Source organism: Schistocerca gregaria, chromosome 1 (assembly GCF_023897955.1).
Source record: "Schistocerca gregaria isolate iqSchGreg1 chromosome 1, iqSchGreg1.2, whole genome shotgun sequence".
NCBI classification, from domain to species: Eukaryota; Metazoa; Arthropoda; class Insecta; order Orthoptera; family Acrididae; genus Schistocerca; species Schistocerca gregaria.
Genome location: NC_064920.1, coordinates 864,025,956 through 864,041,524, shown reverse-complemented (window position 1 = coordinate 864,041,524; position 15,569 = coordinate 864,025,956). Strand labels below are relative to the sequence as shown.

The following is a 15,569-nucleotide window of genomic DNA, read 5'->3' as shown; positions in this document are numbered from 1 at the left end:
ATCATCACCATCACACATGTCACCCAACGGGTGTCACCGGAAATAAGACTTGCAACTCAGCAGCTGAACTTTCCTAGATGGGGCCTCCTGGCCAACAATGCCACATGATCATTTCATTACATTGTCATGACTCTGTATAAGGGCTAGTGTTAAATAAAAGCAGTTAGTTCATAAGATGCAAAAGAATTACAGACATTGGCTGTGAGCAGTCATTGATTAATTGGTAGTTGTTACTCAGTTGTTGCAGAGTTGTTGTAAGGCACCAGTTTTGTGACCAGTATGTGAATTGTTGGCTGTCCAAATTGTTAATAAATAAGGAAATCATGTAAATTTGAAATTTATTCAAAAATCACAAAAGCTTCTCCAAGTCATGTACATAATTGAAAAAAGAAAAATCCAGAACTTTCGCTGTGAAAAAGAATGAAGAATTATCACAGTCAACAATCAACGGCAGCATTGACCTTACAACTTAACTATGCGAGACATCATGTCACATTTCCTGTTTCAAAACTATTATTATATTGCAATAATCTCATATAATTACTTGAGAAAATTCAGTCAATGACTCAACATTTTTGTGTCAGCTTTTAAACATATTTGGAGCAGAGGTAATACAACATACGTTCAAACATGAATGGGATTCCACAGTGATATGGTTCAAGACAATGAATACACCAACAGATGAAAACAAATGTTCTGCAGTCCAGTTGTAGAGCATCCATAGTTCGTATCCATTATTTAGTTTAGCAATTTTCTTACATACTTCTGAGAAGAAGTGAATAGTGTATGTTCATTTATCTGTTTTTAGAAGTGTTATTTACTTTGATGTATTTTGTGATCACTAGTGCAGAGTGAAATAACTTCATCTTGCTGTTGCATGGCGCCATCAATGCTATTGTCACCTAATTTACTTGAATTTTGCAGCTGTTTCGCAGTAAAAAGTCAGTTGTGCTCCAGTTGTAGAGCATAGAGAACCTCACAGTGGCAGTGGCAGCAGCATCAGTAGTACTTAGTTCAAATATGTCATTTATTTTGACAGTTTCCTCATGTGCTTCTGAGAAGACCAACTGCATCAGAAGCTGTAGTGCAGAGCATTTCAGAGACAGCTTAGAGAATATCATGAGTAAGTTTCCTAATCATGTTATCATAACTGGAGGAGACTTCAACATTACAGCTATGGAATGGGAGAGTCATACAATCAAAACTGGCTCTGTGGGCAAGGGTTCATTTGAGAGTGTTTTTAATGTCAACATTGCTTGAAGCAGACAGTTTGGGAGCTTGCTGGTGAGAACATCTCAGACCTCCTGCTGCCTAACAGATCTAAAATTTTAGGACAGAGGTGGGTGTCAATGATCATGAAGCTATAACGATCACAGACATTACAAGGAATGGTAATAAAGATGGAAAATATTTTTGCTTTGCAAGAAGGGAAATATACAGACTGCAGAGTGTTTGAGTAGCCAACATCAAATACTTTACCTTTGAGGATGAAGATTTGGAGCACAAATATATAAAATTAAGAATTATTTTAGAACAGGCCTTCACCCCACCCCACATCCTCACCTCACCCAGTACACTCACCGAGGGCCGGTAAAGAGCTGGCAGTCGATTGAGCACAATGTAGAGAGATGGGTGTGTGCTTGTGAGTGAATGTGTGTGTGTCTTTGTGTGCATGTGAGTGAATGTGTGTGTGTGTGTTTGTGTGCATGTTTTTCCTACAGCTAGAAAAAGGAAATGCATTCCAAAAGCTAGCCAAGATCCTTATCATTTGTTTATGTGTCTATCAATGACACAGTGCTTCTGCCTTTTGGTGAGTCATCTCTTTTATTCCTAAATACACTCCTGGAAATTGAAATAAGAACACCGTGAATTCATTGCTCAGGAAGGGGAAACTTTATTGACACATTCCTGGGGTCAGATACATCACATGATCACACTGACAGAACCACAGGGACATAGACACAGGCAACAGAGCATGCACAATGTCGGCACTAGTACAGTGTATATCCACCTTTCGCACCAATGCAGGCTGCTATTCTCCCATGGAGACGATCGTAGAGATGCGGGATGTAGTCCTGTGGAACGGCTTGCCATGCCATTTCCACCTGGCGCCTCAGTTGGACCAGTGTACGTGCTGGACGTGCAGACCGCGTGAGACGACGCTTCATCCAATCCCAAACATGCTCAATGGGGGACAGATCCGGAGATCTTGCTGGCCAGGGTAGTTGACTTACACCTTCTAGAGCACGTTGGGTGGCACGGGATACATGCGGACGTGCATTGTCCTGTTGGAACAGCAAGTTCCCTTGCCGGTCTAGCAATGGTAGAACGATGGGTTCGATGACGGTTTGGATGTACCGTGCACTATTCAGTGTCCCCTCGACGATCACCAGAGGTGTACGGCCAGTGTAGGAGATCGCTCCCCACACCATGATGCCGGGTGTTGGCCCTGTGTGCCTCGGTCGTATGCAGTCCTGATTGTGGCGCTCACCTGCACGGCGCCAAACACGCATACGACCATCATTGGCACCAAGGCAGAAGCGACTCTCATCGCTGAAGACGACACGTCTCCATTCGTCCCTCCATTCACGCCTGTCGCGACACCACTGGAGGCGGGCTGCACGATGTTGGGGCATGAGCGGAAGACGGCCTAACGGTGTGCGGGACCGTAGCCGAGCTTCATGGAGACGGTTGGGAATGGTCCTCGCCGATACCCCAGGAGCAACAGTGTCCCTAATTTGCTGGGAAGTGGCGGTGCGGTCCCCTACGGCACTGCGTAGGATCCTACGGTCTTGGCGTGCATCCGTGCGTCGCTGCGGTCCGGTCCCAGGTTGAAGGGCACGTGCACCTTCCGCCGACCACTGGCGACAACATCGATGTATTGTGGAGACCTCACGCCCCACGTGTTGAGCAATTCGGCGGTACGTCCACCCGGCCTCCCGCATGCCCACTATACGCCCTCGCTCAAAGTCCGTCAACTGCACATACGGTTCACGTCCACGCTGTCGCGGCATGCTACCAGTGATAAAGACTGCGATGGAGCTCCGTATGCCACGGCAAACTGGCTGACACTTACGGCGGCGGTGCACAAATGCTGCACAGCTAGCGCCATTCGACGGCCAACACAGCGGTTCCTGGTGTGTCCGCTGTGCCGTGCGTGTGATCATTGCTTGTTCAGCCCTCTCGCAGTGTCCGGAGCAAGTATGGTGGGTCTGACACACCGGTGTCAATGTGTTCTTTTTTCCATTTCCAGGAGTGTAATTTGTAATTTTCAACCAGAACTTTCTGTACATTATTATGAATCTTTTCATGCTATTTTCAGACTACTTAGGCAGTGCTTCATCAAATTACGGATGCCAGCTGTCTTCCCCCAGGTAATTGTCCAGTGATGAATCATCTATAAGCTGACATGAATGTTATGGTATTGTTTAAGTTGGAGCTTGGTCCTGCCCTGTTTTGGTAAGCAGATGGGTTTCTCAACAATTATTCAAATACAGCTGCAATTCCAGAATTACATCTCACAATTCATGGCCTCTGTCTTCTAGTGATACACTGTGACAAAGGACAAATTAACATTTATATAAATACTAATTATGATACAGGTGGTAATAGGGTAACATTTATATAAATACTAATTATGATACTGGTGGTAATAGAGCTTTAGCTCTTGACTACACCATGTTCTCTATTTTACGGGGTGTCTCTTCTTTCCTAAAACAAGGTACTTTAAACCTAAAATGTATCTATATCTTATCTTTACTTCGGTTCTGTTTTGCCATTGTTAATTTTAAGTGGGCAATACTAAGAGGGCCGTAAAGAGAGAGACTTACTAATGACTGCATTCTCTGCAAAATGAACAAAGGAATGAAGTTCCAAAACCAGTAAAATACAGAAAACTACAATATCTCAGCCATGTAATGAGAAATGAAACAGCTATAAAACTGCTGCAGAGCATTCTTAATGGGAAGGTACCTGGTAAAACAGGATGAGGAAGAAGAAGGACATGTTGGCTTGGAAGCTTAGGGACACGGACTTCACATGTAAGTGAGGAACTCTTTCTGACAAACAAAATTGATATAGCTTTGGTGGTCACGAGTACCCAAAATGAATAGGCACTAGAAGAAGAAGTTTAAGGGGAAAAAATACTCAAAGTGCTGTAGGAATATGTTTGAAAAAGAATTAAATTTTCCATCTATACTCTCTGTCTTGTAAATCTCTCCCCAGCATTATTTTTGTAATTTATCTCTAGACCGAGTCACTGTTTATGATTCTGTAATATGATGGTTTTCTTTCACTACCTGTGCCTAACTGAACAGTATACTTTAATGTTAACATTTTAAGTTTCACAGTCAGATAATCTATTGTTTTATTGGTTCTATAGCTACACTGAGGAGCCAAAATACTGGTACATCTGCCTAATGTATAGGCCCCTTGTAAGCACGCAAAAGTGCCACAACATGACATGGCATGAACTTGACTAATGTCTGAAGTAGTGCTGGAGAGAACTGACATTATGAATCCTGCAGGGCTGTCCATAAATCCATAGGAGTACAAGAGGCTGGAGATCTTTTCTGAGCAACACATTGCAAGGCATCCCAGGTATGCTCAGTAATGTTCATGTCTGGGAAGTGTGGTGGCCAGCAGAAGTGTTTAAACTCAGAAGAGTATTTCTGGAGCCACTTTGTAGCAATTCTGGATGTGTGGGGTGTCACATTGTCCTGTTGGAATTGCCCAAGTCTGTCAGAATGCACAATGAACGTGTGTCACCTGTCAGAGTCATATCTAGATGTATTAGGAGTGCAATCTCACTCCAACTGCACATGCTCCACACCATTACAGAGCCTCCACCATCTTGAACAGTCCCCTGCTCCATCTCTAATGACCTCGTTGTCGACGGGATGTTAAACACTAACCACTACCACCACCACCAGTCCCCTGCTGACATGTAGTGTCTATGGCTTCATGAGGTAGTCTCCACACCCGTATACATCCATCTGCTCAATACTATTTGAAATGAGACTTGTCCAACCTGGCAACATATTTCCAATTATCAACAGTCCAATGTCGGTGTTGACAGGTCCAGACGAGGTGTGAACCTTTGTGTTGTGCAGTGATCAAGGGTACACGAGTGTGCCTTTGGCTTCAAAAGCCCATATTGATGATGTTTTGTTGAATGGTTCACATTCTGACACTTTCTGATGGCCCAGCAATGAAATCTGCCACAATCTGAAGAAGGGTTGCACTTCTGTCACTTTGAACGATTCTCTTCATTGTCATTGATCCCATTCATACAGAATCTTTTTCCAGCTGCAGCAATGTCAGATATTTTATTTGTTCTCTGGATTCCTGATATTCACAGTACACTCATGAAATGGTCATACAGGAAAATCCCCACCTCATCGCTACCTCGGAGATGATGTGTCTCAGCGCTCATGCGCCAACTATAACACAACATTCAAACTCACTTAAATCTTGATAACCTGCCATTGTAGCAGCAGTAACCAGTCTAAAAACTGCACCAGACAATTGTCTCTTATATAGGTGTTGCCAACTGCAGTGCCGTATTCTGCCTGTTTACATATCTCTGTATTTGTATTTGTATTTCTTTGGCACTTCAGTGTCTATCACTTAAGTTTGTTGGAGCTAAAAACAAATTATCAGATACTGTTACACTGTGTTCTTCAGTCTTTGTATTGAGACAGACAATCCAAAGTGGGACATCCTAATCTCAATCTGAACTGCCCGATGTCTGGTATTTCCACCTGATAGTCAATTAACTGTCAGTACTACATGCTTGTTTGTTTTCTGATCCAACATTGTGAACAGTATTGTAAATGATAAATAACATACACACAGGAAAATCCAGGATGGAATGTGTGTCTGGCTTTAGCTGCCAGAGACTGTAGTCATGTGAGTGTGAGTTGCTTTTGTGTCAATGTGTGTGTGGGCGTGTGTGTTGTCTATTTTCATGTGTGTGTATGTGTTTGTGTGTGTATTTGTTTGTGTGTGTGTGTGTGTGTGGGTGGGTGGGTGGGTGGGTGGGTGGCTGTGGGTGTTTTGTCTGCTTTCGACAAAGGCCTTGCTGGCCGAAAGCTCGCTTTCTGACAGTCCTTTCGTTATGCCTATCTGCACCTCAGCATCTCTGCTATATGGTGAGTAGCGACTAATATTGATATTAAACACAATTTTTTATGAACCTGAACGGCCTAGGACTTTGTTCCTTTTTTTATTATTCTTTTCATTTTATTATTTTTTTCATATGTATAAACTTCCTCCTTCTTACTTGTTCTAAAACCCATGAAAAGTACAATGCAAACAGGTTACAGACACCATAATCCAACAGCAGTCCTTGCAATATCAACCTTTGCAGAGAGCATCAGCAGGCTGATTGAAGACAAGGAGGTAGAACAGGACAGGTTTATCTTAGCCTAAAGAGAGAAGGCCAGAAGATGAGGCAGCCTTTTATTAAGCACATCTACTTATATACTCTGAAAACCAATGAGAAGTGCATAGCAGAGGGTATGCCTGTATGAGTTGACTGGTTCCAATAGTGATTCATTGGTATTATAGTAAAAGGATAATTTGTTTTGTTTTGTTTTGTGAAGGTGCACAATTTTACATCTCTGAACACTGAATGCAAGCTGCAAATTGCTGCACTACTCTGAAACCTTATCAACATCTAACAGAACATTTGGACAGCTTTTTTCAGACAGTAGGGAACTGCATCACCTGCAAAAATTTTGAGGTGACTATTTATATTGTCTCCAAGGTCATTCACATACAGTATTAACAGCAAGAGTCCCAACACACTTCCCCGGGGCACACCCAATCCTACTACTACATCTGTTGATGAGTCTCCATCCAAAATAACTAGCTACATCCTTCCTACCAAAAAGTCACCAATCCAGTCACAAATTTCGCTCAACACACCGTACAATCATACTTTTTTTTTTGATAATAATTGTAGATGTGGTACTGAGTAAAATGCTTTTCAAAAACTGAGGAACAATGTGTCTACCTAACTGCCCTTATCCATGGCTTTTAATATGTCACACAAGAATAGTTAGAGTGGGGTTTCACACAATTTATGTTTTCAGGATCCATGCTGGTTGGTATGGAGGAGGTTACTCTGTTTCAGATGCGTCACTGTATTTGAGCTCATAATACATCCTAAGATTCTACAACAAATCATTGTCAAGGACACTGAATGGTAGTTTTGTGCAGTTCTGCTACCCTTGTTGTACACAGGTGTTACTTGTGCTTTCTTCCAACTACTGGGCACAGCTTATTGTTAAAGAGATCTATGGTAGATCATAGTTTTTTTAAAAAAAAATGGGAATACCTCAGCCACAAAACTAATAAGTATTCAAAGACCTGCAGCTTGGTGTAATTTTAACGATTGAAGGCATTTCTCAATACCACTCATACTAGTATCTACTCCACTCATCTTTTCAGTGGTGTGAGAATTAAAATGTGCCAGTATTCTTTGTAAAAGATGGAGTTGTGCTATCCTCAGTTTCAGTTCCTGCCTCATCCACAAGTGACTGGACATTAACTCTGACACCACTAACAGCCTCTATATGCGAACAGATTTTCTTTGTGTTCTATTCAAAATATTTTGACAATATGCTGCTACAGCTGACATTGATGGTTTCATACGTCTCTCTCTTGCAGCCAAATGCTTTTCATTCAACATATGTGAATCTGTAGACCTCTGCATTGTTTTACACCTAATATGCAGCAGTCTATTTCTTTAAGGTGACTGCATACCATGGAGGGTCCCTCCCACTACTAACTGTTCTATTAAGTACATGTCTGTCCATAGCATGGTCAACTACTCTTTTAAACTTGAGTCATAGTTGTTCTACATGTTTCTGCCCTGAGTTGAAAGCTTCATGCTTTCCATTGATCTACACATTCTTTACCTAGTTTAATGAACATATAAATCTTTCTACTCATTCTAGTTGTCTGTTTTGCTTTTGTTTTTGCTGTCGCTACAACTGCCTCATAGTCACTGATACCAGTTTTGATGTGGGAATCCTGAAAGAGGTTAGTCTATTTGTTACTGTTAGATCTAATATATATCCATCACGATTGGGGTTCCATCCATCTGTTGTTTGTGGTTTTCAGAGAAAGCATTTAATAATGTTTAGAGCATGTCTTGTCATGCCCACCACTGAGTATAAACTAAATACAAAAAAATTATCATTGATGGTGTAGTTCATATGTATCTCGGGAGCACTTTATGATAATTTCTTATCAATACTAATTATTAATAAATACCTTTATCCACTACACATCGCCAGAGATTCTCTGTCATGATGGAATGTACAGAATACAATGCATGAACACTGCTCTGTATACATTTAGAATTCAGATGTTTGCTTTTGAATTCCTGTCTCTCATATTTACATTCATGGCATGCACAACACATTTTAAGTAATGAGTAATGCAGTATTGATGCTTAAACCATTTTAACCCTTCATTCATGAAGATGGACCAAGACCGAAACTGGTAGAAGTTGGGTTTAAAATAAAAACAGCTGATGATTCGCATATGCATTTTACACAAACCAGAAAGACTTACCTGAGAATATGATGAGACTATTATCAACAACACTTATATTATCATGGCACATCACTGTTATATGGAATATGATGAAAGGACTTACACAGTAATACATTTCTAGTCATTAAAATTGCAGTACCAGGAAGCAAGCAAATAATGAAATTCCTATTATACAGTATACTAGGAAGTGTACACTTTAAGCTTCTAGCTGATTTTTGGTAGGAGGGGGATACTGGGTGGGGTAGCTCTAATCCAGCTGGGTATCAACTGGTACAGTCGCTCAGGATGCTTTTTTAACAGTTAGGACGTCTTTGTACCACTTAGCACTTTGAAATGATAATTAAATCAAGACCCTAAGCTGTCGACAGGTGTTGATATACATCAACGGGGCAGTTGAAAATGTGTGCCCCGACCAGGACTCGAACCCGGGATCTCCTGTTTACTTGGCAGACACTCTGTCCATCTGAGCCACTAAGGGCACAGAGAAAGTGCAACTGCAGGGATTTATCCCTTGCACACTCTCCATGAGACCCACATTCCAAACTTAATGTCCACACAGTACATTTGTAGTGCCTCTGCCCATTACACTCATTACTCGCAGCAGACAATCTTACTGAGTCCCGTCAGAGTTTGGGCAATGCAATTTCATCCAGCACAGAAGAAGAAGGTCAATGGTCAATTAGCCTTAACTATATGAAGGTGGCATCTGTTCTTTCGGACATGTCCGAAAGATAACTGTTAATATATGAAGATAGTATCTGTTCTTTCAGACCTTCTTCTTCTGTGCTGGATGCACACGCATTGCCCGAACTCTTATGGGACTCAGTAAGATTGTCTGCTGTGAGTAATGAGTGTAACGGGCAGAGGCACTACGAATATAGTGTGTGGGCATTAATTTGAGAATGTGGGTTGCGCAGGGAGCGTGCAAGGGATAAATCCCTGCAGTCGCACTATCCTCTGTGCCCTCGGTGGCTCAGATGAATAAAGCACCTGCCATGTAAGCAGGAGATCCCGGGTTCAAGCCCCAGTCGTGGCACAGATTTTCAACTGTCCCGTTGATGTATATCAACACCTGTCGACAGCTTAGGGTCTTGATTTAATTAATATTTCATTCTAAGAGAGCTGCATGGTAACCAATGGTATATGTTCTTTTGGACATGTCTGAAAGAACAGATACCTTCTTCATACTTAGCACTTCTGCTTCAAATGGCTGCTGCTTCACCTTCTTGCATTATTTTGTACTGAAAGTAAATTTTTATAACATCTGTGATTTCTAGTTAGTATTTCAGCTATCTTTCCAACTCCCTACACGCTCTTAGGCTTGTGATTACCTTTTAATTGTGTTGTCTATAATGGGAACTTTTGGCAACAGTGATTTAAGTTGAACGATGTCAGGTCGATAAAAATACATTCGTATTTCAAAGTAAACCTGCAGTACTGACTTAACAATATTAATTTTTAAATCTTATTAATATCTGCTTTCCTTCTGGCATGATCTAAATTTAACCAGAGCATTAGACAAAGGAAAAATTTAAGCGTGGTCTTAAGTTATCCTGAATGACAGTGTACCTTTGTAACACTATTAAAATTGAAATTTTACTCTAACAGGGCATAGTTAGCATCCATTTTGCAAGTGATCAGTAACTACAAATGCTACAATGTCTTTTGCAATGTATAATTTATTTTGGGTCCAGTATTTTCAAAAAATTGTTAAATGTCATAGTAAGTTACCCCGATTGATTGTATGTCATTTCACGCTTCATTAATGCCATACCGAAGCTCATCATAATGGCTGGCAAATGGTGGTATGCCAGTCCCTCTGCAACTGATGACCAGCTGTTTCAATGGGTGATGAATCTGAGGAATGTGCTCTCAGGGCAATAATCATACATCCCCTGCATTCACATAACACAGGACAAAAAGGGCAACAGGAGGTCTTGTGTTACCATTCTTAAGATCTCAAAGACAGGACACTTTACAAATCAGGAAATGTTGATAGATACATTTCTTGTCACTCTGTACACACAATTAAAACTCATTTGAAAAGACAGTATGCTACCTCTCCTTTGTTCAGTACTGTCATTGGTTGCACCACTATCGGCAGGCCTGTCTCTGCTGACGCACACGGGGGAGCTGCAACAGTGGTTGCTGTACAGAAAGTCTGTTATGCCACAGACATTGTTGACCTGTCTGTGTGAATACTGGTTTTGCTGGAAACAAGACCAATTTCTACCCCAAGGTAAGTGATGTGGCAGTATGGTCCCGCACAATCAGGCAAACAATATATCTCTAGGTATGTGGGGCACTGACTTCCTGTATAACATTAAATATGGCCCTCCTAAACTCACTGATTCCATATTTTTATGATGGTTTTGGAGTCCTGACCAACACGAGCAGCAATACTACAGAATGATAAACTGCAGCATAGATCTGGAGCAATTGTTCTGCTGTTAAATTTCGACAATTGTTGGTAGATGTCTGTCCCTTTTTACGTGAGCCGTAGCACAACCTTCTCACAAATGAGCAACTTCCAAATGCAGTTACTGATTGTGTAACTCACTGTGTAATCTTTCCTTAGATACAGAATGCATGTGGCATTACTCCTACATACTTCATGTAGTTGTGCTGAAATGATAAATCTTTGCATATCCATGTATGTAGTACATTTTATGCCAATTTGACATTTGTTGCATGATGCCTTCATGCTGTTACAGTTTTAATGTCCAACAATGTACGTAAGTGGCTGCAATTTAGTATTCAATGTGTATGCATTTCTGACATACTGGTTGCAATCCTATATCATTCTATCAGTCACAAAGAAATAGTGCAAGAGATAATTAAAGCACATATTATTGGGTATAAGAGTCGAATGAGTACCTCCAACTACATTTTCAAGTAATCATAAAGGAACTGTGTAATCAGGTCCAGAGGACAACATGATATTGATTGGCTGCCATGTCATCTTCAACCATATGGAGTCATTTGGATGTAGTGTGGATGGTGCAAGGCATCAACATGCTGCTCACTCAGTTACAGTAGCTTTCCAGAACTTCAAGCCTTTACTTGTCAATCTAGCTGTTTCTCCACTGGACTTACAAGGCTAAGTGGACCCTGTTCCAGACATCATACCACGGAAAAATACCTGTCAGTGCCAGAAACTGAATACAGGTCCAACATATGGGAGTCAAATACAATGAATGCACAGCTGTGGTACTGGATGTTCAAGTTATATACCGTGTCATACGTCTGAATTCAAAATAATACTTCTGATAACACAGGCATACTTGTTGGAATTCTTGGTCATTCTATCAGCCACAGAGAAATAATGCGAGGGATAACCAAATCGCACGTTACTGGACATAAGGGTAGATGAGTGCCTACAGCAACTCTGTTAATTTTTTTTAATTAATTCCCGAGTGAGTCTACACCATCTGACGTGCTATGACGTCATGGATGATATATTTTAATTATTCGTCTTTGCCAACATTATTCCGATAGGATTTCTACGAATAATGTCTAAAGTTCGAAATAAATGTAAAAGGAACTCAAAATACATTTTAGCAACTTAACTAAATGTGATGAGAAATTAGAAATTTAGAACACTACTTAACACCTGTACAAACTGTGAGGTTTCTTAGCGCCAATTTTCCATTGTCATTGTAGGGGCTAATTGGAACATTGTGCAAAGGCGTGTTCAGTACCAATGTCCCCATCATATTTACAAAAGCCAATCAGGAGATGTTACAGTTTTATTATTGAATGACTACATTTCCGACGAATGTTCATTCGCATTACCCTTATTAAGCCGTCGCACCTCACAACAGTGATGACACAATATCAGAGAAAATAATATCGAAGTATGGCAAATTTGCTGCAAATTTAACCCCTCGGCGATCTGATGAAAACTGTGGAGGCTGACGGGTTTTTATTTGGCATTCGTCGCCGCAGTATCATATACTTTAAGTTCATGTAGACTGTATGGCTATCAGATTCAATAAAAACAAATCAATGTAATGATAGTACGGTCCCGATATAAATGAACGAATACTAAAATCTTTGGCGCACATTAATTACAAATGAGTTGTCCACACTAATTGCTTTCATCTTACCAACCTGGCGGAAAGTAGCGAAGCAGGAACTTATTAATCCTCATTTCTAAACCTTATACTGCATGAAAAAAACAAAAAAGTGATATGTACAGTCTCCTTGGCTACAGCATACAGCTTCTGTCTCACATTGTTTAACTCCTAACCGCATTCTGGTCTCGTTGAGTCGTTGTGCAACGGTTGCTACGAGCAACAGCACTTGATATCGTTGCCTGGCAAAACAATTAATTTGCTATTTAATACAGACTGTCCTTAATAACAAAGTTTTCTGTGTATTATTCACCGTTTTAATGTTCATCTCCCACATTCATACCCTAAACAACTGTCAGCTGCATGGAAGAGGCTTTTTCAAATTTTCTATTTCACAAATCTGCAAATATGAGGTGTTTTTTTAAAGACAATTTCATTGGCTTTCTATGAGGCGAGTTAACATGATACAATGCAATTCACAATTACAAAAACAATGAGAACACGTTTTTTTCTCATTGAACTATTCTGTCTGAGTTAACTGTCATTTTTCATAAATCTCCGTTCGGCAGGGACATACAAAAAGGAAATATCTGCATCTACATAATTACTCTGAAGTTCATAATTAAATGCCAGGCAGAGGGTTAAACTTAAAATTCATACAGACTGCACTGCTATCAAATTCAAAAAAAATACATGAAAGTAATGATAGTACGGTTCCAATACGAATCAACGAACACTAAACCCTTTGGCGTCACATTACTTACAAATGAGTTATCCAAACCGATTTTTTTCATCTTCCCAACCTGGCGGGAAACAGTGAAGCAGAAACTTAATTAATCTTCGTTTTTAAACCATATACTGGTACCTCAATGTCACAAACAAAAAAGTGTTAGGTACAGTTTCCTTGTATACTGTTTACAGCTTGTGTCTCCAATTGTTTAACTCGTAACAGTATTCTGTAATTTCTTATTTATCTATATTTCTATTGCGCGGCTATAAGTTAAATTTGGACGCCTCTTCTGCAGTAGCACTGTCTGGATTGAGGAGAAAGTTCATACTACACTTCACATTTGAAAGATATTTTTCACTATTCGTACAGGTTATGGTAATTTCTGAACATGCACAACATTAACATGAAAATGTCAGCTGATTTTTCCCACTTATCAGTTGAATACCATCAATCTTTTCGGATCGCTCTGAATAATGCTGAACAGTTTACAGCCAAAGTGTCAGCAGTAGACAAAATTTGTTTATCGTTGGGGCGATTGGAGAGCATTGTGCACAATGTAGGTATGGTATCGTACACCTACTAATTTGTTGGAGCTATACGTTGCGCTTTATAATAAGGATCATTTTTACATTTCCTTTTCGTCTCTCCATAAAAAGTATTGTTTCCATCAGCTGAAATAGTTGCCATACTTTTAACACTGAACTTTTCCAGGAAATGTAAGACATATAAAGTCAACATTCTGAGTATTCAACACCACTAATTTTCAATTCCAAGACTCGAACGACAATACATTTATCTGAAAGGTAAAACTCGGTAAATAAAAAACCAGTCTGTAATCTATGTGGCTGTAGCTATGGGAAGGATCATTTGTTAAATAAATTTTGCACCTTTGGGGATTCATAAATTGTTCCATAGTAAATTCTGCAATTACTTTCGTGTTAACTGATTTTGTGTTCGTTTGGGAGCAGGAAACCTTCTGGTTGAAAAGTGTTGATTGTGCGTTATAGTTGATATGGTATGTAGGTGACGCATCATTCACTGTAAATTTTTGTTCTAGGTTTGTGGCTGTTTTCACAGTTAGGTAAACTATTCCTCAGTTTCAATTCTCAACGATTTGTTTTGAACAGCGAGAATATGTTTGTTTTACTTCACATGATTTGGTGGGTTGCGATATTGGTAGCCTTCCGCGTCCAATGCTAAATTTTGCAATGCATACTTTATAGGCCTAGTTACCATTCTCATTCTGCCCTTTAACGAAAGGAAAGTCTTCCAGATATTTACTGTCCACTTTACAACTACATTTCCCCATGACTAACGGAGGAAATAATACGTTTTTACTTATCAGAGTAACAGTTTTAAGTACTAGAAGCAATTTTTAAACTTTAGAGATAAAAAAAACTGAGTGGTAAGAGAACATCAAAGTATGAATAAGGCACATGATGAATGAACAGCGAAACCCATGAATTTTCGAAAAAAAATCTGTGTAGTCCTACACAGGGTGTTTCATAAGTTCCATTATAGGCTTAGGGATTGCGAAGAGGACTTAGTAGATAAATAGCTGATGAGGAATTCGTGTCAATGAATGTACCATTTGGAAATAAAATATGTTTGACAATGGGATCACTTTCAAATCTTCTGATTCATGGAATGGTACGTAAATGCTAGAGCTGCACAACACATCAATCAAGCATGTTTCCCAGATCAGTTTATCACATGCAATTCTCACCTACGTACAACAACAGCTGCGAGAACTTTGCAACTAGGAGGTTGGACTATGGTGCTCGATGGACATGCCCTATTGTTTGTGGAAGGTGTGTATGAAAACGTGATTCGCAAATACACCTTATGCAATGAACAGCACAGCTGTCACGTGGTGCAGCTCCTGCAGAGCACACAGGTCAAAGCTCATTGTCTCCAAGTAATGACGATGGTTGCGAAAGTTAATAAATTCAAAAATTAATAAATAATGTCAATAGAGAAAAGGCTAGGCAGTTTATATGCTGGAAAGAACAGATAAGCAGTCATTAGCATCCTACTTAGACAATGACTGGTCATTATTTAGTTCCAGTATGATGGACATAAAGGAATTATGGGCAGGTTTTAAACTGTTCGTAAATCGCACACTGGAGAAGTTGTGCTGAGTAAGTAGATTAAGGGTGGAAAAGGGTGGAATAGTTTAATAACAAAATTTGGAA

The 15,569-nt window shown here is 40.0% G+C and overlaps 1 protein-coding gene across 1 annotated transcript in view; it reads right to left on the bottom strand.

Annotated features, from left to right (window-relative positions):
- The window catches only part of LOC126307306 (dynein assembly factor with WDR repeat domains 1), a 66,290-nt gene extending 53,569 nt beyond the window's left edge, over positions 1–12,721 (bottom strand). The window contains exon 1 of the mRNA XM_049992071.1: positions 12,682–12,721. Coding sequence (XP_049848028.1) covers positions 12,682–12,721 — 40 coding nt within the window. The remainder of the gene's footprint in view (positions 1–12,681) is intronic.
- Positions 12,722–15,569: the final 2,848 nt, after the last annotated feature.